This window comes from Colletotrichum lupini, chromosome 10 (genome assembly GCF_023278565.1).
Source record: "Colletotrichum lupini chromosome 10, complete sequence".
In the NCBI taxonomy this organism is placed as follows: domain Eukaryota; kingdom Fungi; phylum Ascomycota; class Sordariomycetes; order Glomerellales; family Glomerellaceae; genus Colletotrichum; species Colletotrichum lupini.
In genome coordinates, this window is record NC_064673.1 from 343,672 (window position 1) to 369,892 (window position 26,221).

At 57.3% G+C, this 26,221-nt stretch overlaps 7 protein-coding genes across 7 annotated transcripts; 4 read left to right on the forward strand and 3 right to left on the reverse strand.

The window, feature by feature from the left end:
• Positions 1-899: 899 nt before the first annotated feature.
• On the forward strand, positions 900-7,760 carry CLUP02_17314 (translation elongation factor aEF-2; the record flags this gene model as incomplete). Its single annotated transcript, XM_049296227.1, has 13 exons — positions 900-957; positions 1,050-1,224; positions 1,288-1,334; positions 1,620-1,857; positions 1,927-2,185; positions 2,251-4,743; positions 4,795-4,808; positions 4,992-5,120; positions 5,177-5,280; positions 5,366-5,420; positions 5,472-5,593; positions 5,651-6,226; positions 6,409-7,760. The coding sequence occupies 13 exons, from the start codon at positions 900-902 to the stop codon at positions 7,758-7,760; spliced, it is 5,622 nt and encodes a 1,873-aa protein (XP_049137451.1).
• Positions 7,761-7,944: 184 nt separating this feature from the next.
• On the reverse strand, positions 7,945-9,292 carry CLUP02_17315 (uncharacterized protein; the record flags this gene model as incomplete). Its single annotated transcript, XM_049296228.1, has 7 exons — positions 7,945-8,044; positions 8,115-8,185; positions 8,290-8,384; positions 8,446-8,510; positions 8,723-8,967; positions 9,147-9,227; positions 9,278-9,292. 7 exons carry the CDS (start codon positions 9,290-9,292, stop codon positions 7,945-7,947), a joined length of 672 nt encoding a protein of 223 aa, XP_049137452.1.
• Positions 9,293-9,764: 472 nt separating this feature from the next.
• Positions 9,765-12,341, forward strand: CLUP02_17316 (uncharacterized protein; the record flags this gene model as incomplete). The annotated part of the gene is made up of 1 exon (XM_049296229.1): positions 9,765-12,341. One exon carries the CDS (start codon positions 9,765-9,767, stop codon positions 12,339-12,341), a length of 2,577 nt encoding a protein of 858 aa, XP_049137453.1.
• Positions 12,342-14,227: 1,886 nt separating this feature from the next.
• CLUP02_17317 (cutinase) lies at positions 14,228-15,267 on the forward strand (the record flags this gene model as incomplete). Its single annotated transcript, XM_049296230.1, has 2 exons — positions 14,228-14,633; positions 14,687-15,267. The coding sequence occupies 2 exons, from the start codon at positions 14,228-14,230 to the stop codon at positions 15,265-15,267; spliced, it is 987 nt and encodes a 328-aa protein (XP_049137454.1).
• Positions 15,268-15,486: 219 nt separating this feature from the next.
• CLUP02_17318 (pentatricopeptide repeat domain-containing protein) lies at positions 15,487-19,065 on the reverse strand (the record flags this gene model as incomplete). The annotated part of the gene is made up of 1 exon (XM_049296231.1): positions 15,487-19,065. One exon carries the CDS (start codon positions 19,063-19,065, stop codon positions 15,487-15,489), a length of 3,579 nt encoding a protein of 1,192 aa, XP_049137455.1.
• A 301-nt stretch (positions 19,066-19,366) lies between these two features.
• On the forward strand, positions 19,367-22,073 carry CLUP02_17319 (signal recognition particle protein; the record flags this gene model as incomplete). The annotated part of the gene is made up of 7 exons (XM_049296232.1): positions 19,367-19,448; positions 19,555-19,867; positions 19,917-21,035; positions 21,081-21,610; positions 21,677-21,737; positions 21,787-21,876; positions 21,956-22,073. The coding sequence occupies 7 exons, from the start codon at positions 19,367-19,369 to the stop codon at positions 22,071-22,073; spliced, it is 2,313 nt and encodes a 770-aa protein (XP_049137456.1).
• Positions 22,074-22,149: 76 nt separating this feature from the next.
• CLUP02_17320 (hsp70-like protein) lies at positions 22,150-24,290 on the reverse strand (the record flags this gene model as incomplete). Its single annotated transcript, XM_049296233.1, has 3 exons — positions 22,150-23,945; positions 24,002-24,200; positions 24,264-24,290. 3 exons carry the CDS (start codon positions 24,288-24,290, stop codon positions 22,150-22,152), a joined length of 2,022 nt encoding a protein of 673 aa, XP_049137457.1.
• Between the last annotated feature and the right edge of the window lie 1,931 nt (positions 24,291-26,221).

The window sequence follows — 26,221 nt, forward strand, 5'->3', positions numbered from 1 at the left end:
GGCGAAGCCGCAAAGGGCCACGGCGTTGAGTCACTCGGCAGACAATCGTTTTCGGCGTTAAAGGAGTTTAGCATTTGGGTCGTTGGACCTTGAGCATCACTACGGCACATTGGGGGATACCATTCACGCATCGACTTAATAATCAAAACATCATATATTATTCCCACGGCGACTGACACACCCGGACTTGTGAGTGACGAGCCCACTATAGGATGAGGCGCATGCAGTGACAGGCAGAAGTGTAAATAAGCATCCTGAGGAAAGATAAGTAGAGAGGCGAGGTTTGCTTTGACGGGACGAGCCAGACCGATATATGGTTCGCGGCTTTGGATGCCGGTGAGTCGTGGTCCGGTCGGGAAGTGGCAGTCGCAGGTGTGGGTACCATGACGGCGTCCCGATTAGGCTGACCGAGAATCTGCACATCAGCCAGTCCGGCCGGGTGTCTGATCTTCCGCCACCCCGGATGATTTGGTCTACCGTCTCACTGCGGGCAGAGTAGGCAAGCTTTGTAGGGAGGATTCATGGCCAACGCCGACTCCGTCATTGGGTGCTGAAGAGCCCAATTCGCAGCCATGCCGTCTACGCGGGGCGGGTTTGAAAGTGATGGTTGATCTCACCATCTTTGCGGTGCACCAGGGTGGGCTGGCTTTGGGTACAGTGCAGTGCACGGTAGAGGCCAAGCGAGGCGGGGTAGTTTTGATTGTTTAGATAAGCAGGGAGAGCTCTTTCCCTCAGACCTCTTGAGCTGAGCTTACAGTAGAGTTTCTTCACTCACTTGCGAGTACCATGGAATGCTTAGCTAAGGTAAGATAGCTTTGAAGCAGTAGCCGTGTACCTTGGTCTGACGGGAGCTTTGTCTAATTCAAACAAGGCGTGTGTCAAATGTGCGTCCAGCTGGAATGGGAGAGCAGTTGAGACGACCTAACTGGGGGTGTTTGGGGGTGTACTGCGCAAGTGGTGAGGTACCGATTCTGGTGCGAGGAGGAGAGGGTTACTGCCCTTTCCCTCGCATAAGGAAGGCACCTGGCACACTGCCCCTCCTTGCACAGACCGGCCGGGTGAAGTGCCCCGAGTAGAGGTCTGGAGCAAATACTTGCTGCGTTTCCTAGCGTGCAAGGTGCTGACGAAAGGCTGGAAGGCTGTTGCTGGGGCACCCCATACCTTCCTTGCCTTGCAAAAGATAATACTGTATGCGTACTGCGGCAGAGGTGACAAGCAGTCAAAGTGAGTGGCGCCACGATTGTTACCTTAGTGAGAGAAGAGGCTACAGGTCTGCGAATAACGAAGTGGTAAAGGTGAAGGTGGATCATTGGATGGGATCCAGAGGGCGAGAGGTACGTCCACAGTGCGTGAGAAGAGGGGCAGGAAGGAGAGGCCCCATGTGAGGTGTGCCGTGCCTGCCCAAATGCTTTGCAGATGCTGTGGTTGGAGAGGGGAAGGGCGAAAAAACCAGGAAGGAGGGACCTCGAGAGTGGCGGGGGTTTTTTTTTTCTCTCACACTCTTTTTTTGCTGGAGCCCCACCTACCTTACCCATTTTTTCCCTTCCGGCGGGCCAGTCAGTCACTAACTTTTTTTTTCACCTTTCCCTCGGGGCAACCGCCTGCCTCACACGGCCAAGGCAAGGCGAGGACGCACCGGTTCCCTTTTTTTCCATTCCTTCCCCCTCCCACCTTTTTACCCTTCTACCCCCTCCATCCCATTCACCTCTTTTCGACGATAAAAGAATCGGTAGAGGAGCTCATCAGTTCCCCTGTCGTTTCCTGGAACCGTCGACTTTTCAACCTTTCGAGGCAACCCTCACATCTTCATCTGTCTTCCTTCATTCTCTCCCAGCAGAGAAAAGGATTCAGCACTCTGTGAGCGCGGGGCAGATTCTTCAACCCCGCTTCGCCCAACTTCGACTCTACACATCCCACCCGACACAGAAATTTCAAAGAGCTCGTTGAGCCACCGCCGTCAAGATGGTCAAGTAAGTTCATCACAACCCATCTCACTCTAGTCTCGGGCATAAGCAACATCACGACATGTCTCTTCATCATCATCATCATCAACAACACCATCATGGAGCAATGCCTGCACACTTTGCTGCATCGTTGCAGCAAAGCTTTGCTGAGCGCCCATCTCTACCCCGCCCCTCACCTCACCTCACCTCACTTTGACCTTCTCCCCTCACTCTCCTTCGGAGTTAAGCTCCCACACACAGCCAAACACCATACTAACCATGCTCTCACCACAGCTTCACCGTCGAGGAGATCCGTGGGCTCATGGACAAGCCCACCAACGTCCGTAACATGTCCGTCATTGCCCACGTCGATCACGGAAAGTCCACCCTCACCGACTCCCTTCTCTCCAAGGCCGGTATCATCTCCACCGCCAAGGCCGGAGACGCGAGAGCCACGGATACCCGTGCCGACGAGCAGGAGCGTGGTATTACCATCAAGTCTACCGCCATCTCCCTGTACCACAACGTCGACCCCGACGATGTCAAGGACATTGTTGGCCAGAAGACCGACGGCACCGACTTCCTCATCAACCTGATCGACTCCCCCGGTCACGTTGATTTCTCTTCCGAAGTCACTGCTGCTCTCCGTGTCACTGACGGTGCTCTCGTTGTCGTCGACACCGTCGAGGGTGTCTGCGTCCAGACCGAGACTGTCCTGCGTCAGGCCCTCGGTGAGCGCATCAAGCCCGTCGTCATCATCAACAAGGTCGACCGTGCTCTTCTCGAGCTTCAGGTCTCCAAGGAGGACCTTTACCAGTCCTTCTCCCGTACCATCGAGTCCGTCAACGTCATCATCTCCACCTACTTTGACAAGTCGCTCGGTGACGTCCAGGTCTACCCCGACAAGGGTACCATCGCCTTCGGTTCCGGTCTTCACGGCTGGGCCTTCACCATCCGCCAGTTCGCCGTCCGCTACGCCAAGAAGTTCGGTGTCGACCGCAACAAGATGATGGAGCGTCTCTGGGGCGACAACTACTTCAACCCCCACACCAAGAAGTGGACCAACAAGAGCACCCACGAGGGCAAGCAGCTCGAGCGTGCCTTCAACCAGTTCATCTTGGACCCCATCTTCAAGATCTTCTCCGCCGTCATGAACTTCAAGAAGGAGGAGGTCGCCACCCTTCTCCAGAAGCTCGACCTCAAGCTCCCCGTTGAGGACCGCGAGAAGGAGGGCAAGCAGCTCCTCAAGGCCGTCATGCGCACTTTCCTCCCCGCCGCCGACGCCCTTCTCGAGATGATGATTCTCCACCTCCCCTCCCCCGTCACCGCCCAGAAGTACCGTGCCGAGACTCTGTACGAGGGTCCCCCCGACGATGAGGCCGCCATTGCCATCCGCGACTGCGATGCCAAGGGTCCCCTCATGCTCTACGTCTCCAAGATGGTTCCCACCTCCGACAAGGGTCGCTTCTACGCTTTCGGTCGTGTCTTCGCCGGTACCGTCAAGTCCGGTATCAAGGTCCGCATCCAGGGCCCCAACTACACCCCCGGCAAGAAGGAGGATCTCTTCATCAAGGCTATCCAGCGTACCGTCCTCATGATGGGTGGCAAGGTCGAGGCCATCGACGACATGCCTGCCGGTAACATTGTCGGTCTCGTTGGTATTGACCAGTTCCTCCTCAAGTCTGGTACCCTCACCACCTCCGACACCGCCCACAACCTCAAGGTCATGAAGTTCTCCGTCTCCCCCGTCGTCCAGCGCTCCGTCCAGGTCAAGAACGCCCAGGATCTCCCCAAGCTCGTCGAGGGTCTCAAGCGTCTCTCCAAGTCCGACCCCTGTGTCCTGACCATGACCTCCGAGTCTGGTGAGCACATTGTCGCCGGTGCCGGTGAGCTCCACTTGGAGATTTGCCTGAACGATCTCATGAACGACCACGCCGGTGTTCCCCTCATCATCTCCGACCCCGTCGTCCAGTACCGTGAGACCGTTGTTGGCAAGTCCAGCATCACCGCTCTCTCCAAGTCTCCCAACAAGCACAACCGTATCTACATGATCGCTGAGCCCATCGACGAGGAGCTCTCCAAGGAGATCGAGGCTGGCAAGATCAGCCCCCGTGACGATTTCAAGGCCCGCGCCCGTGTCCTCGCTGACGACTTCGGCTGGGATGTCACTGACGCCCGTAAGATCTGGACCTTCGGCCCCGACACCACCGGTGCCAACTTGCTCGTCGACCAGACCAAGGCCGTCCAGTACCTCAACGAAATCAAGGACTCCGTCGTCTCTGGTTTCCAGTGGGCCACCCGCGAGGGTCCCGTTGCCGAGGAGCCCATGCGTTCCGTCCGCTGGAACATCATGGATGTCACCCTCCACGCCGATGCCATTCACCGTGGTGGTGGCCAGATCATCCCCACCTCCCGCCGTGTCCTGTACGCCGCCGCCCTTCTCGCCGAGCCCGCTCTCCTCGAGCCCGTCTTCTTGGTCGAGATCCAGGTGCCCGAGCAGGCCATGGGTGGTGTCTACGGTGTCCTTACCCGCAGACGTGGTCACGTCTTCGGTGAGGAGCAGCGCCCCGGTACTCCCCTGTTCACCATCAAGGCCTACCTGCCCGTCATGGAGTCCTTCGGCTTCAACAGTGACCTGCGCCAGGCCACCTCCGGACAGGCCTTCCCCCAGTCCGTCTTTGACCACTGGCAGCCCCTGCCCGGTGGCTCTCCTCTGGACGGCACCTCCAAGGTCGGCCAGATCGTCCAGGAGATGCGTAAGCGCAAGGGTCTCAAGGTTGAGGTTCCCGGTGTTGAGAACGTGAGTTTTCCTCATAAACCCCCATGACTGATCAATGCTAACGAATCGCAGTACTACGACAAGTTGTAAACGCCTTTCCCACGGGTTAATAGAAAATGGCGTTGTGCCTTTTTGGGCATTTATGACGAACTGGGTTTGGTGGATGATATCAAAAATTATGACCCCGTTCTTTCCATAGCTTTCGCGTAGTCTCGAATGAAGACAAGTTCAATATGTAAATGCTGCATTGTGCCTGTACTGTGATGAAGTAACAAGTCTGTTGAATCTCAGATCGCCGTGCCATATCCTCCCGAGACAAGACTGAAATCTGCAGCGGGCAACGGCAGCGGGCAGCAGCAGCGACGCCGACCCTCGCATGGATCCCACTTAGGTTTAAAGTGGGTCGTCTTAGCGAGCTCTGCAAATAAAAGCTTTCAGCCTCGTTCTGACAAAGCTCCTTCTCTCAACAACCTCTCATTTCTGGGCAAATTTTTGTTTGTTCGCGTGGCTTCCCGCCGAGCAATAACAATGACTCCAACCTGTCCGTACATTACTTGAGTATCAGGCTTATTGATACGTCAACCCTTTTGTTCTTTAACCCCATGACCTGGCGCGACCCTCACCGCGACGACCATGTTTCTAGCAGAGGAGGATGCGCCCTTGCTCAGGACGTGGCTCCTGAGCAAGCTGCCTGAAGTGTTTGTCTCTCTGCCAGCTGCCTCGCAATTGCTCTTGCTGACCACTCCCAGATCCGATACAGAGACAGACATCTTGGCCGACTATGTCCTTGCTCTTCTCGCCTCGCAGGAAGGCGACGCTGCGCACATTCGTGCGGCATGCGAAAGCGAACTGCCGCAGTTCCTCAACACAGGTTAGTCTGATAACAATGACGACGCGGTCAAGCTCTCGCTAATAAACCGTACCACAGACACCGCGCCGGAATTTGTTGACGAGCTGTTTCGCGTCATCGAGTACAAGTCGTTTCTCCCGGGCGCGCCTCCCCCGCCCAAGAGGTTGACAGAGGCAGACAATCGCGCGGCGGCTTCGGAGTTTCCGTCTCAGGGTGGTTCGCGAAAGCGCTCATTCAATGACAGGGGCGACGCCGGCGCTTCGGTCGATCGGGACGCGGGCTTCGAGGAGCGCGCTTACAAGCAACCTCGCCGGAGTCAGTGGGACTCGACGGCTTCGGGTGCTGGAGGGTACTCTGCGCAGCCGTTCCCTGCCGATGGCTCGTTCCAGCTGTCGGCTACGGCGGCGCCGTACGACCCAAACTTCCCGCGAGGAGCACCAACTGGCCCCCAGAACTGGCGCGGGATGCCTCAGATGCCACCGGCCTATCCTCAGGGCGCCGCCCCGCCTCAAGGGCCACGAAGAAATAGGCAGAAATGCCGCGAATTCGCGACCAAGGGGTACTGCGCTCGGGGAAGCTCATGCCAGTATGACCACGGCGTCGAGCCCATCTGGTTGCCGCCTAGCGGTCCTAGTGGTCCTCAGAAATTCGATGGTGAGTTCAACATCTTTTCTGTCTATCACACCCAACCCGTAGCATGATGAGTAATCCATCAGAGCATTCGTGCGATGACTTTACAAAAAATTTATAAGGTTGACTACTGAAAGCTACACATTCTTTACCATTTTCGTTATTGAACATCGTTGGACGAGTCTCACACTGATATAATGGCACAGACTTTGATCCCCGAGACGCGGCCATGATGATGTCGCAAAACTTCCAACAAATGCAGCAGCTCATGGAGGCATTCAACGCTGAGCGATCCAGTCGCGAGGGCCGCAAGAACCGCCGTGCTACTAGAGGCAAACGGCGTCAGCACAGAGCCTCCTTTTCCGCTGAAGGCCCTGTTGAGGATACCACGAAGACGACAATCGTCGTGGAGAACATACCCGAGGAGTACCTGTCTGAGGAGGAAGTCCGCAAGTTCTTCTCCGAGTTTGGCGATATTCAAGAGGCCTCGCTGCAGCCTCACAAGCGGCTCGCAACTGTCACGTATGACACGTGGGATGCTGCCAATGCGGCGTACCGGTCTCCTAAGGTCATCTTTGACAACCGCTTCGTCAGAGTGTTTTGGTTCGTCGAAGAGAGCGAGCAGGCTGCCGCACGCGCTGCTGCCAATGGCGAAGACCCAGACGCTGAGCCGGAGATTGATCTTGAGGAGTTTATGAAGAAGCAAGAAGAGGCCCAGCGGCAGCACGAGGAAAAAGCGCAAAAGAAGGCAGAGCTAGACAAGCAACGGCAAGAACTGGAGCAGCGGCAACGCGAGCTTCTCGCCCAGCACCGCGAGGTCCAGCAGAAGCTTCAAGCCAAGTTGGCCTCGAAGAACGGCGATGGAGGGGAGAATGGAGAAGAGGGCTCGTTGAATTCGGCGCTTCGCGCGCAGCTCGCGGCTCTCGAAGACGAGGCTAAGCTCCTCGGTCTCGACCCGAGCGCGACGGATGAACCGTCCAACTCGTGGCATGCGAGCTATCGCGGACGGGGTCGCGGCAGAGGCGGCTTCGTCCCGCGTGGCCGTGGCTACGCTCCTCGAGGAAGAGGATCATACCGGGGCGGGTACCAAGGCGATGTCCACGTCGCCTACGCCGCGTACTCGCTCGACAACCGTCCTCGGACTGTGTCCGTCACGGGTGTGGACTTTACTTCGTCTGAGAAGGACGAGGTGCTTCGGCAATATTTGCTTGCTGTCGGTGAATTTACAGACATCAACACCACCCCGTCCAAGACCGAAGTCACCTTCAAGGACCGCAAGACGGCTGAGAAGTTCTTTTACGGTCTCCCCAAGCAGGAGATCCCGGGCATCGACGGCCAACTCGAGCTGTCGTGGGTCGCCACGCCCCTGGCCCCCGTCAAGACTGTTGAGAATGGCGCATCGTCAAAGACCCAGGGCGCGTCTGACCATGATATGGCCATGGGCAACGCCGCACCTAATGGATCGTCGGCGGCACGTGACCTGATGGAGCAGCAGCCGGAACAGCAGCGGGATATGGACTATGATGTTGCGGATGACGATGACTGGAGAGTTGAGTAGGGGGTGCTCGTCGTATGGAAGTGAGCAGAGGATGAAGTAGACTACAGTGTTACCTGTATACGTTCCAAGTAGTGGGATGCAGGTTTGGGACGAGGATTCGTCTCACGACGTTGTCTCAACGGACACTAAAGCGACACGTTACCGCAAGAATTGATACCAAAATTTGATACCCCCAAGGCGAACTCTATGTCGTATGCGTGATGTTAATTGGTGAGGGCCATTTAGTGATGTCGCAGTCGTCGTCAGGAGCCGTGATTTCTTGGTGAAGGGTTTTCGAGTAACGACTTTTAAAGTCTTACAGCTGCTAACTCTTAGTATTCCGCTAGAATACTTTTGACGTGGTGTTCTACGTACGAGCTGAGAGGGTTAATCAGCGCGAAATCGGCGGTGAGAAGGTTGTGAGAGTTTGACGGGTCGTGATAAATCTACCATAATGAGAGCTGCCTGAGGATTTTATCAGAGTATAAATGACAAGCTACCAGCTAAGATTTATTTGATCACTGGGACTTGAGTACTCCGTACCACTCACTCTAACCCATTTTCTACGAAGCCCATCGTCACTAATGTGAGAGGTGATAAGGTCTAGAGCGGGGCCAAGGGTCCGAAAACTGTCCCGGCATTTGACTAAGCTTGGAATGCATGCTCTGAAAGGATACGAAAGCGGGAAACGTAAAAACCCAGGAACAGAATTCGTGGTAGACGCATAGAGTCAGGGCGTTGGTTGAGTTTGAGAAAACAAGACTCTGCCTACTGTTTCAGCCATTGAATTGATCAACATTATTTGGTCAGCGTCGTAACGAAAACGATGTTTCCCCTCTCTGCTTCTCCTCTTTCTGTTCTGCTTATACGGGAACTAGAAACTATCCCTTGTTCGTCTGTGGCTTGCACCATAGTCGAGAAGGTTATCTTTTTATTTCATGGCTACAGCGGATGTCGGGCATGAATAAGACGCACGGCAGGACACCGACGCAAACGTGAATCGCATCGCGCGAGTGGGACGACGCCAGCGCAGAACAAGGGTGGATCTGACGACGGATAAGGGGTCGATGAGGGACGATGTTGGTCCTGGTGGGTTCTCTGGCGGATGCATGAAGCAAGGGTCGGCATATCGGTCCAAGAAACTCAAGTGACGGTCCATTGACGGAGTGAATCGCTCACCGGACTGGCAGAGCGAGGATGGCCGTTGCTCGCTAAAGTTGGGGACGGACTTGGGGCAGCTGACCACCTACCCTAGAGGTTCCCCCCCCCCCCCCCCCCCCCCCCCCCCCCCCCCCCCCCCTCCCCCCCCCCCGCCCCCCCCCCCCCCCCCCCGCCCCGCCCCCGCCCCCCCCCCCCCCCCCCCCCCCCCCCCCGCGCCCCCCCCCCCCCCCCCCCCCAGGCCCTTACCTGACCTGCCTTAGCACGCCTGCGGGCCTGCGCTGCACTGGTGTGCTGGGGCCCGCCTCTGCCAGCCCCGACGAACGACAGCTGCATGTTCCCTCCAGCAGTACGGAGTAGTGCCCAGTTGGTTAGCTCACTCGGATGGATTGCATTGCATGTCACTGACCGCAACTCCAACCTCTTCATTCTCTGTCTCTATCTTTACGGATACTTTTACCTTGTTGTCCTACCGTCGTTAGTGCAGTCCTGTCTCTCTTCTTAGACAGCCTCATTTCTCGTACAACGCCAGTGAAGCACGCCAGAACCACCGGTACCCTTGCTTGACTCAGAACCTAAGATACTTACTGATAGTACCTTACGGCCAGGGGTGCGCTTTATGACGTCTTACCGGGTCCCGTTTGTTAAAGAATAATTAACCTGGTGACTAACACCACGAAACCAAAATCACCCGACAAAGACGCACCACCTTTTCCTCCATACAACCCACAACTACAACTACAAACCAACAAGCAGAGCAGACGACGCGGGAGGCATGATCGGCTTCCTCTCGACCGCCGCCAACATTGCGAACCCGACTCCAGATCTGGGCCACAGCCGTGCTGTGGTTCAGACCTCGACCAAACCATGCCCATCTTCCAGGACGATCTCGAACACCACCAGCACCTCTTATCATCCATAGCCGAGCACAGAGCGGCCGCCGCGCCAGAAACACCGCAAGCAGTTCCGCCCATACCACAACACCGACCGTCGCCCATGCGAAGACTCTCTGAAGAGAGCATACGAACCGAGCTATGCGAAGGTCCCATTATCGACAGCCCGACGAGGCCGTCAACACCCGAGACCGACACCGACACCGATGCTGCCGCCGCAGTTACCTCTGACAGGGCCGAGCTGATTGAACGGCTGAAGCGCGGGGAGAGCCCGACCTGGATCCCGAACCGCCGTGTCGCATCACCCAGGACCGATCTGGTGGCTCACAACATCACCAAGCTCGAGTCGCTCTTCAACAACCTGCCCCGCCCGAGCACGCCCAAGAGCCCCCGGCCGCCCTCGAGCTCGTCCAACAACAGCCTCTTGCCGCCGGCGAGCATCACTCCGGACAGAGCAGCCGCCGACGGCTCGCGAGAGGACGATGAGCGGCTGCGCGAGGGGTTGAGCATACAGAGGCCGCGGTCTGCTCTGCACAGCGGCGACTTCACAGAGGACCACCAGCCGAGGCCGCGGTCGCGGCAGCAGCAGGAGCAGGATACGACACAGGAGGAGACGACGCATGGCGCAACCAACAAGTTCTTGGCGTCGCGCAATTCATGGCTCGCAACGTCACCACCGCGGGACTTTTCTCCGTTTCAGTTCGAGACGAGGTTGCCGTTTCCGGCGACGAATGACGACTACCGATCCGTCCCGTCCTCCTTGTCCTCCTCATTCTCGTCTAGCTTCGTCTACAAGCCGCCGACGAGCCCGCTGGTCCAGTCCGAGAGCAACGACCAGCTCGACCTTTCTGCGCCGCTCAACAGCATCGCCATTACCGGGGGCTCACCGAGTTTCGCGGGCCCTTTGCGGCGACACACGTTGAACTCGGTCACATCGTCCCCCTTTGCGTTCCCCTCGCCCAGGCAGTCCTCGCACCGGGGCACAGCGGCGCTGCCGTACCAGGCGCACCAGCCGCGGCGCTCCCTCACGTCGATCCCGCAGGTGCCGCTCCCTGGGGCCGCCTCGTCGCCGCAGACGCCCGCGGCGTTTCTGAGACCCAGGCGGCCGTCGTTCAACTCGGACACCTCCCCCTTGCAGCACGCCTCCATGGTCGGGTCGTACGAGGAGAGCATCCTCCGCGGCCGCATGTCCACGACCCCGTCCAAGCCGCTCGACTTTCTTGCGCAGATTGGCGTGCTGGGGCTAGGCAAGTGCAAATCCAGTCTGCGGTGTCCCGCCCATGTGACGTTGCCGTTTCCCGCCGTGTTTTACAGCTACGGGGGAGCTTCGCAAGGGCGTGTGCGGTCGGAAGACGGCCCCAGCCCGTACGTCGGCCAGATTGACCTGGAAAACGGTCTACCCAACCCCGAGGAGGGACAGCGGTCCAAGAGGAAGATGCAAAGCCGGTACGTCGAGAAGAAGATTGCCGAAGACGACGTCCTCATGGCGGATGGGCCCGCGGACGGGTCCTCGGATCGTGCCGCACAGCGGGCCAGACGGAGATCGGCGTCTCCGAGAGCTCCGCCGGGCGGGAGTTATCGCATCCCCGAAAAGGGGCAGATCCAAATCGTCATCAAGAACCCTAACAAGACGGCGGTGAAGCTATTCCTGGTGCCCTACGACCTGGCCGGTATGGAACCCGGAACCAAGACGTTTATCCGGCAGCGAAGTTACTCCGCGGGTCCCATTATGGAGACGAACACGCCCGGGTTAGAGGACGCACCCGGTGCCGCCGCCGCCGCCGCCGACCGCCCGATCCTGCGGTACCTCGTGCACCTCCACATCTGCTGCCCGTCCAAGGGGCGCTTCTACCTCTACAAGAGCGTCCGCATCGTCTTTGCCAACCGCGTCCCCGACGGGAAAGAAAAGCTCCGAAACGAGACGACGAACCCGGAGCCGCGGTTCACGCCCTACAAGCCCATCCGCGTGATGCACCCGCCCATGTCGAGCAGCCACAGCGGACCTGCGGCGACGCTCGCGGCCGAAAAGGCGTTTCGGAGGCGGAGTGCCGGGTTTCCCTTGGTTCCGTCTGCCTACCCGTACGCGGCGGATGGTGGGAGTACATCAGACGGGTTCTCGCAATCGCCGCAGGCCGCGGGGTACAGTCAGCAGTCACCGTCACCCTTTAGCTTTGGCGGGGGAAACAATAATCAGCCCGTGGAAGCGGTGCCGTTTGCCCTTTCGGGGCGAGGGCGTGCCCGTCTGGGGAGCGACGTCAGCGACACGACAAACACGACGAGTACCACGACGCCCGGCATCCTGTCGCCGCAGTCGGAGCAGGCGAGCAGGCCGACGACAAAGGACGGCTGGGACGCGCATATTGCGAGGTACGAGAAGCTGAGCAAGGGGGACGTCGGGTACGGCGGCAACGCGTTCGCGCCGTCCTCTGGGCGCGGCGGGAGTCCTGGTGGCGCTGCGGAGGGGTTGCTTTCGCAGCGGCTGAGGTCTTTGGGTGTACAGAACCAGGGACAGGGGCAGCAGCAAGGTGAGATGCCTTTTGGTCGACCGTAGTGAACGTGGTTCACTTGGAGACTTGACATCATACTGGAGCCATTTTGTACATACTTACGACACCGATTTTGGTGTTTTTACTTATTTAGCCCCGGGTTATATGGGTAAGGGTCACTAAGGGCGCTTTGTTTTATGGGAAACGGGGTATGTCATAGACGGATGGAGTTTTTGGGTATTTAGGCACGTTCCGCCGAGGGCGGCGGTGTTCATATCGAGATATCTTATGAGAGATAGTACTTACTCATCTTGGTGCGTACTTGATCAGTCGTTTGCAGTGGATGCTGGTGATCGAATCGTAGGTGAGTCCCCGAGAGGCCGGGTGTCTGACATGGAAGCCTTTTCATATCACTCGGCTCAAAGCCATACACTCATAAACTAAGCACCTCACTCTATCAAATTCGAGATCCTCCACGCGGAGTCCTGGAGATCCTGAACACATGGTAGCGACGTCCCCGGGTGGCCGGAGTACTTCACGGAAGCCATCCCCGTGTCCTACATGCAGTTCGTTCTACGGATGCCTGCTATCTCTGCGCGTGGTCTTTTTGAGATCTCCCTCCCCGACGGGGTCTCGCAGCGCTCCGCCCTCCCGCCTTCCCGTCCGTCTGTCTTTTGATTTCCCGAGTGCGAAAGCGCAAGGCGGTTTGGTGGTTTGCGTGCGGTCTTGGCTGTGTTTATTTAGGTGTTGGCTGAGAACACACGGTTGCGGGACACGGACTTTGAGGTGGGAGGCACGGATGATGGGAGGAGATCAGGCAAAGTGTGAAGGAAGTGAGTGGGTGATAACATAGTGTACATCATGATGAGCACTCTTTCGACTCGTACCAAGGCAATCGCTTCTCTGATTAAGGCTAAGTGGATGCTACGTATGAAGTGCGCTTGAAGGGTTTGATGGATGCTTTTCTCTTTCCTATTTTTTCTGGTATTCATTTTTTTAGACATTTATTAGTTTAGTACTCATCGTCGTAGAGACGGTGAGAGCGGTGGCCGAGTGACGTGAGCGGAACACGTTGTTGTCACCCACTTGGCGGGATCATGAAGGTACGAGTGAGATTGTGAGTCCAGACCGGGGATGTCAGACCACTGTGATGAGTGCACTTACTTTCATGATGCCAGACATCGGGTTAATGAGGAGAGGGGTTCTTGGGGTTTATGCGCCCACTCTCATCACTCACTCACTCTCACCTCCTCTTACATCTGAGCGTCGACATTTTCAAATACTTCAAATGACGGAATCCCACGCTCGACAAAGTCCGAGCGAAGCATCTCAGTGCCCTGTCATTGGCGATGAAATCTCACGGATTCGACATCAGACGGTTTCACTGCGGCATATTCTCGCCGTGAGCCCGCCGCCTGCAGCGGGGGATGCTTAGGAGTGGTGGTGGTGTGAAACGCCTTCGCCTTCGCGTTTTGCACGGGAGGGGCTGTGTCATTTTTTTTTTGGTATTCCTTCTTTGGTGGTGAGGGAGATTCCGTCGTGGTCTGCGACTTTCTCTCACAATGCCCCCTCCTCACTTACAATGCCGTCCGAGTGAGGCGGCGTCATCTGAAGCGAGTCTGGTCGTGAGTACGCAAGTACGCAATGGGCGGCCCCCGTCGCTGAGGAGCTCACTTACATGATCCCATGTGTGTGACGCAACTCTCTCATCAACCGCCAAGGACGTTTGGACATTGCCCACGCACATGTCAAAGCTTTGAAATACCCTGAACAACCCCCCTTGACAATCCTTTGGGTTTCTGGTAACCTAGAGGTCCCTTATTCGATCCAAGGTTACCTTTTGCGGCTCTGCGGTTGACGATCACCCGAACGATCACCATCTGGGTACACCCAAACGAAACAACCTCACTTACACCACCTTGGCACGACTTACACGAACACAAGGGGCGCGATGAGGCCGTCATCCGCCCTCCTCCTCCTCTCGTCAGCCCTGCTACACCAGCAGACCACGGCGCTGACGATACCGATACCCTCACTACAAACGACACCAACACCACCGCAAAAGATCAAGGGAAACCCCTACCGCGACAGGGACCTCTCGAGCCTCCTCTCCGGCTCCTTCGAGGTCCTCGACCGCGTGCCGGGCCTGGTGGACAAAGTCGTCAACACGACGCTGCTGGTCGTGCGCGCCCTCCGCGAGACGGTCGCCGAGAACGGCATCACGCAAAACGACCTCGACACGGCCCTCGGCATCAACGGCACGACGGGCATGCCGCTCCCGCTCCCGGGGAACACCACCCGCGCCGTGACGTGTCCGGACGTGGCCGTCCTCTTTGCCCGGGGGACCAACGAGCCAGGTACGCCCCGTCCCCCCCTGAACGGAACGTAGTCGAGAGACTGACAAACACAGGCAACGTGGGCTTCCTCACCGGGCCCCCCTTCTTCGACGCCCTCCGCACATACATGAACGGAACGGGCTCCATCGCAATCCAGGGAGTAAACTCCTACCCGGCCGACCCGCCAGGCTTCTTCGCAGGCGGCTCCGCCACGGGCGCCGCCTTCGCCGCGCAGGTCGCCTCCCGCACACTCTCCGCCTGCCCAGACACCCGCCTCACGGTCTCGGGCTACTCCCAGGGCTCGCAGGTGGCCCGCCTCGCCGTGGCGCAGTTGCCGCCCGACCAGCGCGCGCGGCTGTCGAGCGTCGTGCTGTTTGGCGACCCGTTGGGCGGGAAAGCCATTGACGGGGTCGATCCGACCAAGTTGCTCGTCGTGTGCCACACGGGGGATAACATCTGCCAGGGGGGCAACTTCATCTTCAACCCGCATCTCGATTATAGCCTCGACGCGCCGACGGCCGCGCTGTTTGTGATGCAGAGGAGTAAGCTTGGGCTTGCGAGCCGCGATGCGCTGAACGAGGGCATGGGGGACACCATGGTGGGCACCGTCCAAGGCATCATGCACTCTCCAAAGGACGGGATAGCGAGTGATTAACGGGTTGTGGCTTGTTGGAGTTTTCAACCAAGATTAGACCAAAGCTAATAAACAAAAGTTGTATTGTCACATCTACCGTCATCCCCGTCGAGGAGGATGTCAAAACCTCTCCAAGAAATCAACGCTGCAATTAAATGCCTTCTAAACAACACACTCATGTCTGGTCTAATAAGTCTTGTACAAGATATCTCTGTTGATACACGCCGCGTCCCCATAGGGTCAGTCGGACACTGCCGACGAACCCCGGGGCCGCAGGCCGTCGATAGTAATTCCACCCGTAGTCATTGATGAATGCTCAGGCTGTTGCGCCGACAAAGTGCTCTCAGGTTGAGAGCCAACATCTTCCACGCGAGGCACCGACGACGACGAACCCTGAGTCCGCAGGCCGTCGATAGTCACTCCGCTCGTGATTATCAGTGAAGCCTCGGGCGCTTGCGCTGACGATGATGGATCCTGAGGAAGGGAGGGCACCAATAACATCCGGGTCCGCAGACCGTCAATCGTGACACCGCCCATGGTAAACGACAGAGACTCCGTCTGCGAGCCAAGGGTGCCTCCCTCATCCACTACCGAGAGCACCTCTTCGGCCCGCGCCTCCACGAACCTCTTTTGGGTGCCATAGAGCTCCTTTTCGATACCTACGCCCGTGTACACCATTCTCCTGAGTGCATCCTCCAGGCGCGGACACAGCTCCTTAAAGGTGTTGAATTTGCGCGCCGCCTCGCCCGACCACATGGCTGTGCGTCGCAGCTCATAGTATTCCTTGGATAGGAGGATGATGGTGTACGATGTCGGGCGTAGCACTTGCGACGAGCTCTGAACGCGACGCGTCACGAGCGGTAGGTTCCTCTTGACTTGCGCGCGTATGCGATTCTGCTGCCAGCCCGTCCATCTCAGCATCAGGTACTCCTCGCATACCTTGCAGGCGTCCATCCAAGCTCCCGTGCGGGCGAGGCCCTGGACCAGAAGGTTAAAGGCCCGGCGCTCCAACATGAAGCCCGACACAAGTAGCTTCTCAAAGCCCCTCTTCAGTCGCGTCCTGCTCTGTAGCTCCACACATACCTGTGTAAAGGTCTCAAACGGCTTGGAAAGACGGTAACGGTGCCGCGGCAGAACCGCTCTCCGATTACCCCCCCATTCGGCTGGACGAGCAATGGCCAAGACCCTGTCATATATTTGTCTCCACGTTGCCAGAGCCTCTTCGTACTTCTTGTTGGATGCATCCTCCTTCATCGTATAGTATAGCCACTCGACAGGAGTTTCATTGTTGACGGAACTGGTCGTGGCTGCAGTGTTGTCCCTCTGTAGCTGTTGGAGTTCTCTGACGGCGTCGTAATCGCGATACGCAGCGAAGAGCCGGATGGCCTCATCAAGCAGAACGCGCAGGCGGTGCAAGGAATCGGCGCGCCGTATCGAGGAGCCACTCCGTTCATGGTCCGCTTTGTTGGCCAGCTCCCGAATATATGTCATCAACTCCTCCATGCCGTCAACGTTGTTTTCATCTTGATTGTAAGCAAACAACTGCTGCTTGATCATGATCCGGGCCTGGGCAATGCGACCCTTGACCGACTTTGTCTTGTATCGTCGCAACTGCTTCGTCACCTTGCGAGCTAGGCCCAAATGGCGATCGTCCAGGGCAGCCTGCACGACGGTCTCAAAATGGTCTGGAACCACTTTGAACGATTTCTCAAAGGCAGCCGAACGCAGCAGCCTGTACGCCATTTGTGTTTGCCCGCAGCGGACCAAGGCGCGGAGCAGCTGTGTATGGGTTTTGGGCGTCCACTTGACGCCTTGCTTCGCCATGGCCTCCAAGTCACGAGCGACAGCAGGCAGATTGCGGCGATTCGCTTGAGACCGCAAAAGAGCGTTCCAAAGGATGCCGTGGTCGCCCGGAACGTTGTTGGCGTGCGCATCGAGACAAACTGACAACATGGCTCTCGTCCGGTCATGCCAAGAGTAGGCCCGGATGACCCTCTCAAGCATGGTGGCGTCCGGCTCGATGCCTAGCGATTTCGCTTTCTCGAGAAGCTGCAAGGTCTTTGCGATGTCTCCGTCTGTCGAAGAGGTGGACATGATGGTAGCAAAAGAATACTTGTCGGGTGATACGTTCTCGCAGAGCTCTTCAAACACTGACATGGCGAGGTCGTAGTTCGCACAGGCGCTCTTGAGAAGCTGATTCCAGCTTTCAGTATTTGGTATCACGCCATGCTTTTCTATCATCTCGTCAAAGAATCGACGTGCGCTCTTGTAGTCCTGGAGGTTCGCATAGGCGTTGATGACGTAGTTGAATGTTTCTGGCTCCCGAAGGACGTGGCGGTGACGGTAGGCGCCGACATAGTTGTCCCACAAACGCTCCAGAGACTTGACGTCGCCTCGTGATGCGTAGTACTTGAGGAACTTCCTGAACCCCCAACGGTCCAGTCCCCCGTAGCTGGTATGGTAGTCTTCGTAGACCTGCTCGAGGCCCGCGACATTGTCTGGGTAAAAGATATCAAACATGCCATGGAGAATTCTCCAGTGTGGTCTCACCTTGGGAAATGACCGGTACACACGGTACACCTTGGCCAACCCCTCTTGTTGTCCTCGTGCCATGGCTTCCGAGAGATAAATGTTGAACCACTTGCTCTGGTCCTTTTCGATGAGTTTGAGCAGAGGCAATGCTTCTTTGGGCTTGCATGGTTGCTGGATTGCACGCCTGACCGCCTTGTTGAGCAAGATTCTGAGTCTCTGCGCTACTTCTGGTTCTTGCGCCTCGACCTCCTTGGCGAAGCTCATGGCAAGGGCCCCGAGGTTGGGAGTTGCTGCAAGCTGCGTCAACTTTCCGCAGTTGATGCCTTTGGCGAGGTACACCGTGTGATACGATGACCAAACCCGACTGACGGTTTTCCAATCGCCCTTTGCAAAGAAATGACCCAGCAGCTCGTCCAGACCGCACACGAAAGCCTTTTCGTCCAGCGCCGTGTGGTATAGCCGCAACGCTTCGGTCTCTCGACCCAGGCGTAGATATGCCGTGACAACTGATGTCAAGGCCAATGTGGTCCACTGACTGTCGTCGATTTGGGGGAACAAGAGAACGACCCTTCGCGCATCGATCACATTGGCGGACCAATACAGGTATTCAATGATCTCGGGCCGAAACTCTGGTTGCAGACTCGGCTCCAACTGCGAGTAGAGCTGCCATATGGACCCAAAGTACTCCGTGTCTTTGTCGGCCATCAGCTCCCTCATCAGTTGCGGCCGCGACCCGGCGCCGGCGTATGACGGACCGCTATGCGTATCATGCGAGCTGGTTATGTCGTAGTCATCTTCTTCGTCTTCCTCGGCCGGATCTACATCTTGCTGGTATTCGTACCGCTGGTCTTGCACAGCAGATCCTTCTCCCCAGTTCGTTGACAATGCCCCTGGCGAGTCAGAGTCTTTTGTGGAAGTCGCAACCGTGGAAGAGGTGAATGGTCTAGACCGCCGTGGAAGCCGTCGAATGGACGCCAGGTGATCGTGAGGAAGGCCTGGAGAGGCTCTGCGTAAGAAGGAGGCGGTTCCGCTGGGGTAGAGAAAGTCGAGAAGAAAGGTCGAGGCGGCGAGGGTTTCGGGAGGCGTTGGCGGCGGATCGGAGTAGGTGAGTTGCTCGGTAGCATGGAAACGCGCAGCCAGCAAGTAGCTGGAGATATCTATGGCCGCGGCGCCATGCTGCCAGAAGCCGGTGTGCAACCTGCGCTGGCTTCTAAGTTGTCGCACGGCGGATGGAAGAGCATGAAGACTGGTGCATGATTCCAGGGTCGCCGCCGTTCTCTCCAGCATTGGGATTGAAGCTGTCACCAACACGGTACGTATCGATCATGTATGGCGGACATCAAACGCACTCGGGCACATGCTGGTCGTGGGTGTCGTTGGTGTTGTCGCGCAATGTCGAAAAAGTTTTGGGTGGAGTCGCGAAATCGAAGACGTCGTCGACCGACCGAGGTGTTGCCCGAGCTGAGCTAAGCTAGATTGGCCTACGCAGGGTATCTCAATGAGGGTATCAATTGGGAAAGATCTCCCAGTGACGACTTATGATCTATTCTGCAAATGCGAACAAAGGGCCCGCCGGAAAGTATGCACGATGCCTTCAAAGAGCGCTGTATCAGTCCATAATCCACCTACCATCATGGACTTTTTCGGGGAGCTTCAACCAATGACTTGGCGTTGATGGGAACATCTTCAACCCGGCGTCCGCCCCAGCTTACCTAATGACCGGAGGTGTGCAGTCAGGAGGTTAGTGACACACCCCAAATTTTGACATTGAAGCAGAGGACACTGGTGAGCCCCACCAATCCCCCGCGCAGCGCAGAGGTCGATTCGACATCATCCCGTCCCCTTTGGTGTGGCCTGTCGCGATTCTGCCTCCCCGTCGAACGGACGAACCCACAGCGATGGATATCACAAAGTTTGTCGTCTCTGGCCGCGATGCGGCTCTCCTTTACGGAGACTACGCAACCTATCAGACCCAGCTGTCCAAGAAGCTGCTCAACAGCCGCAAGAAGCTTAACATCGCCACCAAGAATCGCGGAAAGTTTAGCAAGAAGGGTGAGGTTGGTGTCTCGCAAATTGCCGAGAACCATGAGTATGTCGACACATGCAAGGACGAGGGGATGTTGACTGACACTGTCTAGATATGTCCACCTCCTCCTTCTCACGAGCGAGCGTGCCTGGGCCAATGCCATGGCCATCAAGGCATCGCACGCCTCGGATGCCAAAGGCATGACCGGCAAGACGAGATCCCACATAGTCTCCCGACTCCAAAAAGCAACAAAGGCGGCCGAACTCCTCGCCGAGCTTCTCTCCCAACCCGAGGCTGGCGCATCACAAAACGACAAGCTCGAATCCCGGGCCTACGCCGCCCACATCCGCGGCGCCGCCCAGTTTGAGAACCAGCACTGGGAGCCCTCCCTGCGAAGCTATGCCGTATCGCGCATCATCTACAGCGCCATGGCAACGACCACCAAAGGCGACATCTTCAAGGACCTTCTCTCTGATACCATCGATCCCTCGATCCGCTACGCCGCATACCAGCTGAAGACGCCGCGCACGATACCCGTTCCCGCCATCGCCAGACGAGCGTTCCCCCAATCCGATACGGCCCTCGTTCAGCAGATCAACGAGCTCGACCCCAATGTGTTGAAGCAGGTTGACGCCGAGGCCAGCAAGGGCGGCGAGGAGAACGCACCCAGGGCACTCACCTGGCGCTCTCGCGACGTCAAGATCGAGGACGCCGCCATCTCTCTGGCGTGGGGCAGAGCAGAGGAAGCCAAGACGAAGCTCTCCGAGACATGGCCGTCCCTCGTTGATGCCGACCCCAGGGACGTGGCTGCCGCGTATGATGACATCCTCGAGGCGACGCAGGATGCCGCCGATGCCACAAAAGAAGCGATCGACGAGCTGCGAGGCGAGGGCGTTTCCCAGAGCGACTCCCGCATGCAGAGCCTGCAGATTACCAGAACGGCGGTCAACTACGAGATGATTAGCTGGCGAATCGGTCGCAACCGCGTCTTGACGGGCAACGACGATGGCCTGGTGGAGAGATACCAGTCGGCTCGCAAGTCCAAGAAGGCAGACAAGATTGCCAAGGAACAGACCCCCGGACGCAAGGCGGCAAAGCTGAAGGAACTCGTCGCTCTGTACGAAGGTACCCTGCAGAGTCTCGAGGCTGCGAGGGAGTTGCCCGGCGTGGCCAACGACGAGGAGCTCGCCGACCAGCTGGAGGCTTTTACCGAGTACTTTCAAGCTCTGAAGTGAGTTGATATCACCGGTTTAGTCATCTCATACTAACAACACAGGTTTCTCTCTATTGCCCGCTCCCACGCCATCATCGGCAACACCGTCAACGCGCTGGCCCTCATCAAGCACGCCACTAGCGAAGCCCAGGAAGCCGCCTCGACCCTCACCAAGGGCTCCCAACCGCACCCCAACGCCCCGCGCAGCATCGACGTGTCCGCCGCGGACGCAAAGGCCCTGGCAACCTACCTCCAAGGCGAACTACAGCGCCACCGCGCTCTCGTCCACCTCTCGAACCTGCTCAAGGAGTCGGCGGCCTCCAACGAGGACGACGCCCAGAAGCTGCCCCTGATTGAGCGGCTGCGCGAGTACCCCTCCAGCGAGATCGACCTCCAGAACATCGTCAGTGTCCCGCCTAAGCTTTCCGCCATCCCCGTCAAGCCCATCTTCCTCGACGTGGCGTGGAACTACATTGATTACCCGGGCAAGGAGCCGCAGGAGCCCGTTGCCAAGGCGCCACCCAGCCAGGCCGCACCTGCGGCACAGAGCGGCGAGAAGCCGCAGGCACAGAAGAGAGGATGGTTTGGTTTTGGTAGATAAAAGTAGTCAATTAATCGGGCGAGAGCCTTCATCACGTCCATTTCTACGTTTTCTGCAGTTGTTGACATGCACGATGGCTCCGGCATTACTAACATGAAAGTATCACGGTCTCAAGGCAGGTGATTGTTTTGAGAGGGGATGTAGAATTATCACGTCTAACTACTCCAGATTCGGTTTGGTTTTGTACATATGCAACCCCGTCTTAATCCCCTTTGATCCATACCGTCGATCATATCATGAATACCGAATCGGTATCTCGTGTGTGTGAATGTTTTTGATGCTCCAACGCCGGTTCCGCCGACCGCAGGCAAGGTATTAACAAACATGTTGTAAAAAGGGGTAACAAGGAAGAGAGAGCCGGCTCGGCGCGATTCAGGCGAAACCGAGACCGGAATATGAGTACAGGTGGAATACAAACATTGAGCAAAGCAGGTCTATGCCGCGCCCAAAAGTGATAATCAAACATGCTGACGCGAGCCACTTTCGACTCGCGGAGGTGAAAACGAGATGCAAAGAGACGAATGAAGACATTTAAGGCTTCTTCTCGTCCTTGTTCTCGGCGTTGGCGTCCTGAGCGGGTTGCTCGCCAGACTCGGCGCGGGCCTTGTGCATCTTGTCAAAGAGGTTGAGAGAGGCGACCTGGAGCTCGTCGGTCTTCTCCTTGATCTCGGCGGCGGTGGCGTTGCCCTCGCCAGCCAAGCTCTTGGAGACGAACTCGCGGAGGGAGGCAATCTTCTCACGGATGCCGTCAGCCTCGGTCTTGTCGAGCTTCTCGGCGTACTCGTTGAGAGCGCGCTCGGTGTCGTTCAGGACAGAGTCGGCGCGGTTGGCGGCCTCGATGGCACCCTTGCGCTCCTTGTCGGCCTCGGCGTACTTCTCAGAGTCGTTGACCATCTGCTCAATCTCGGAGTCGGACAGACCGGAGCCGGAGGCAATGGTGATGGACTGGTCCTTGTTGGTGGACTTGTCCTTGGCACCGACGTGGACGATAGAGTCGGCGTCAATGTCGAAGGTGACCTCGATCTGGGGAACACCACGGTGGGCAGGGGGGATGCCAACCAGCTGGAAGTTGCCGAGGAGCTTGTTGTCACGGACGAGCTCACGCTCACCCTGGTAGACCTTGATCTCGACGGCGGTCTGGAAGTCGGCAGCGGTGGAGAAGGTCTGGGACTTCTTGGTGGGGATGGTGGTGTTGCGGTTGATGAGACGGGTGAAGACACCGCCAAGGGTCTCAATACCGAGGGAGAGGGGAGTAACGTCGAGGAGAAGGAGGTCCTTGACCTCACCGGAGAGAACGGCACCCTGGATGGCGGCACCAATGGCGACAGCCTCATCGGGGTTGACGGACTTGGCCGGGTCACGGCCGAAGATGCTCTTGACGGACTCGGAAACCTTGGGCATGCGAGTCATACCACCAACGAGGATGACCTCCTGGATATCCTTGGCCTGGAGGTTGGCATCCTTGAGGGCCTTGCGCACGGGGTCGATGGTGCGGGTGATGAGGGGGTCCATCATCTTCTCGAGCTGAGCGCGAGTGAGCTTCTGGTTGATGTGCTTGGGACCGGAAGCGTCGGCAGTGATGAAGGGCAGGTTGATGTCGGTCTGGAGGGAGGAGGAAAGCTCAATCTTGGCCTTCTCGGCGGCCTCACGGATACGCTGGATGGCCATGCGGTCGTTGGACAAGTCAATGTTGGAGTCCTTCTTAAACTGCTGGACGAGGTGGCGGACGAGGTGGATGTCAAAGTCCTCACCACCCAAGTGGGTGTCACCGTTGGTAGACTTGACCTCGAAGACGCCGTTCTGGATCTCGAGGACGGAGATATCGAAAGTACCACCGCCAAGATCGTAGACGGCGACAACGCGGTCCTCCTCCTTCTCAAGACCGTAGGCAAGGGCGGCGGCAGTGGGCTCGTTGACGACACGGAGGACGTTGAGGCCGGCAATCTGACCGGCATCCTTGGTGGCCTGACGCTGAGAATCGTTGAAGTAGGCAGGAACGGTGACGACGGCGTTCTTGACGGGCTTGGAGAGGTAGGCCTCGGCGGTCTCCTTCATCTTGTTGAGGACGAATCCACCAATCTGCGAGGGAGAGTACTTCTGGTCGCGAGCAGACACCCAGGCGTCGCCGTTGGTGTGCTGGACGATCTTGTAGGGAACCTCCTTGATGTCACGCTGAACCTCAGCGTCGGTGAACTTGCGGCCGATGAGACGCTTGGTGGCGAAGAGGGTGTTCTCGGGGTTGACGACGGCCTGGCGCTTGGCGGCGACACCGACGAGACGCTCACCATCCTGAGCAAAGGCGACTACGGAAGGCGTTGTGCGCGCACCTGTTGATGACTGTTAGCTTACTGGTGCATGGACGATAGATCAATGGACTGCTCACCCTCAGCGTTCTCGATAATCTTGGGAACCTTGCCCTCCATGATGGCGACGGCAGAGTTGGTGGTACCGAGATCGATACCGATCACGGCGCCGGTGACCTTGCCATCAGATGATGTTGACTCGTAGCGAGCGAACTTTGAGGCAAAGGGCTGGCGAGCGAAGCCGGCGGAGCGGGCGACGGAGCTGGTAGCTCTGGGAAGCTATTGCGCGTTAGCAAAAAACTCTGATGTATCGCGACAGGTGTCACTGGGAGCACAACTTACAGCTCTTGAGAAGCGTGCAGACATCATCTTGCCTGATTGTGTGTGGGTATAACAAAAGGGGATGGAGGGAAAAGAAGATGGCGCGCGGAAAGGAATGGAAAAGCGGTTATTATAGAGTACACAGTGGATGAATTGGGGGGAGGGAGGAGGTGGATGAGGATGCGAGGAAATGATGATGGCAAGGAGAGATCGAAATTTTTTGACCCGAAAAATGATGCGCGCCCCCGGTCATAGAAGCCGACCGAATCCCGCAAGGTCGGGACCCCGGCATCGGTTATTCCGACTTGCAGGCGCTCCACTGCTAGAAATTTGGGGCTTTCCAGGTCCCCAGCAGTGGGGGCGCGGTCGCACGTGACGGAAGAATGGCAGCCACCGCGCTGAAGCAACGGGATCGCCCGGCCATTGCAGGTAATGGACGTGGCGCTAGTGGACGTGTCACCGGCCAGGGACGGAGCTAGGGGGAGCTCGGCTGGAAATTTTTCGACCTGGAGATTGAGCTCTTTGCCGTCGAGGCACTGACGCGTTGATGTTGCTCATTCATCCCCTGGCACGCAGAGTTTTTGCGCCTCCGTCTTGCATGCCAGTGTCTTTGGACGGTTCATCCAACACATGGCCCTCACAATTGCACTCTTTTAGACACGAATTGCAATCCATCGTGTAACCGGCAAGCTGTTCCAGACTGTTTGGGAGTGCGACTTCTGCTCTGCACTTGAGTAACTGCGCAGAGAAAAGCTGGAGAGGTCCACCGGCAGCGCGGAAAGTACACCCGATCCAGCAGGCCCCGACGGCTGCGCTTCCGGTCCCGAAAAGTGGACCCGGCGGTGGGTCTGGATACCCCGAGGTCGGATCAAGACCTGGCGCAACGCAGCTTCCTGTTGTCTCTTCTCGGGTGTATCCAACGTGTCAGTCATAGTCCTCGGGTCCTGCTCGTATGGGTAATATCTTCCCCTTTTATCCGATGTGGCTTTCGGTACTTTGACCGCACAACGATTTGGAGGATTCTCAAGCCAGAGAATCAGCAGAACTCCAAACTGATTGGCGGTGGTGCTTTGGCGCCGGTTGGAGAATTCCGAAACCACAACATGGTAGATTACGTCTTGGGCATGCTGTAGCTCGTTATAAGCGATTTGGATCAAGAAAACTCTCAAAGACCCTGATGTTCATTTCAGAGATTGAAACTTGAGTCTCCTTGCCAGATCATCTACCAGTCGACTCTGCTGCTCAATGATTTGAGGCTGAAGTAACACAATACCGCGGTTCTCGTTGGCAAGTGTACGCCTACCCATCCGAGAGCCGTAGTGTTCGAGATTCTGGCTTCCTTTCCCGTCTCTGCGTTCCTCTCGAATCAAGTCCGACTGAGGCTAAGATGGCTGAGACCTGTTGGGACGTACCACCTAAGAACGAGTCCAGGTCACGGATCGTAACGAGGTCCACAACTGGCAAGATTTCCTGTTCGAATCGAGATGGGAATTCACGATTGGTGGATGAGGCTGTACGGTCATTTGCCGGCTTTTGATGGAGAAGCAAAGCCAACCTTACCATAGGTTGCGGTCGCATCGAGGTGGTTTGATACTAATTACTTGGGTGCACCAAGATGGCCCATTAAAGCGCTAGAAACCCCCGTCAAAATGGCGTCTTTGAGCTAAGAAAATTAACCAACAATTGGATTGGACGCCTGTCTAGACCCCGGACTACTTGCTGATGAGGTACCTGCCTAGTATCTTGCCCAAGGTGCCTAGGTAGGGGAGGTGGAAGACTCCGATAGGTAAGCAATGTGCCTCGTTGGGTAAGCAGCAGCCCAAGCTCCCGTCCCGAGGCACTGGCCTAGGGTACGTGCTGCAGAGGTACTCCCTGGTCGCCCCTTCTAAAGTGCCCAAGGTAGCTTACCACTGTATTCTGTGGCAGAGCGCCGCCAACCAACCAGGACGAAGGCGAAAAGCAGAACAGGCCCCTCCTGC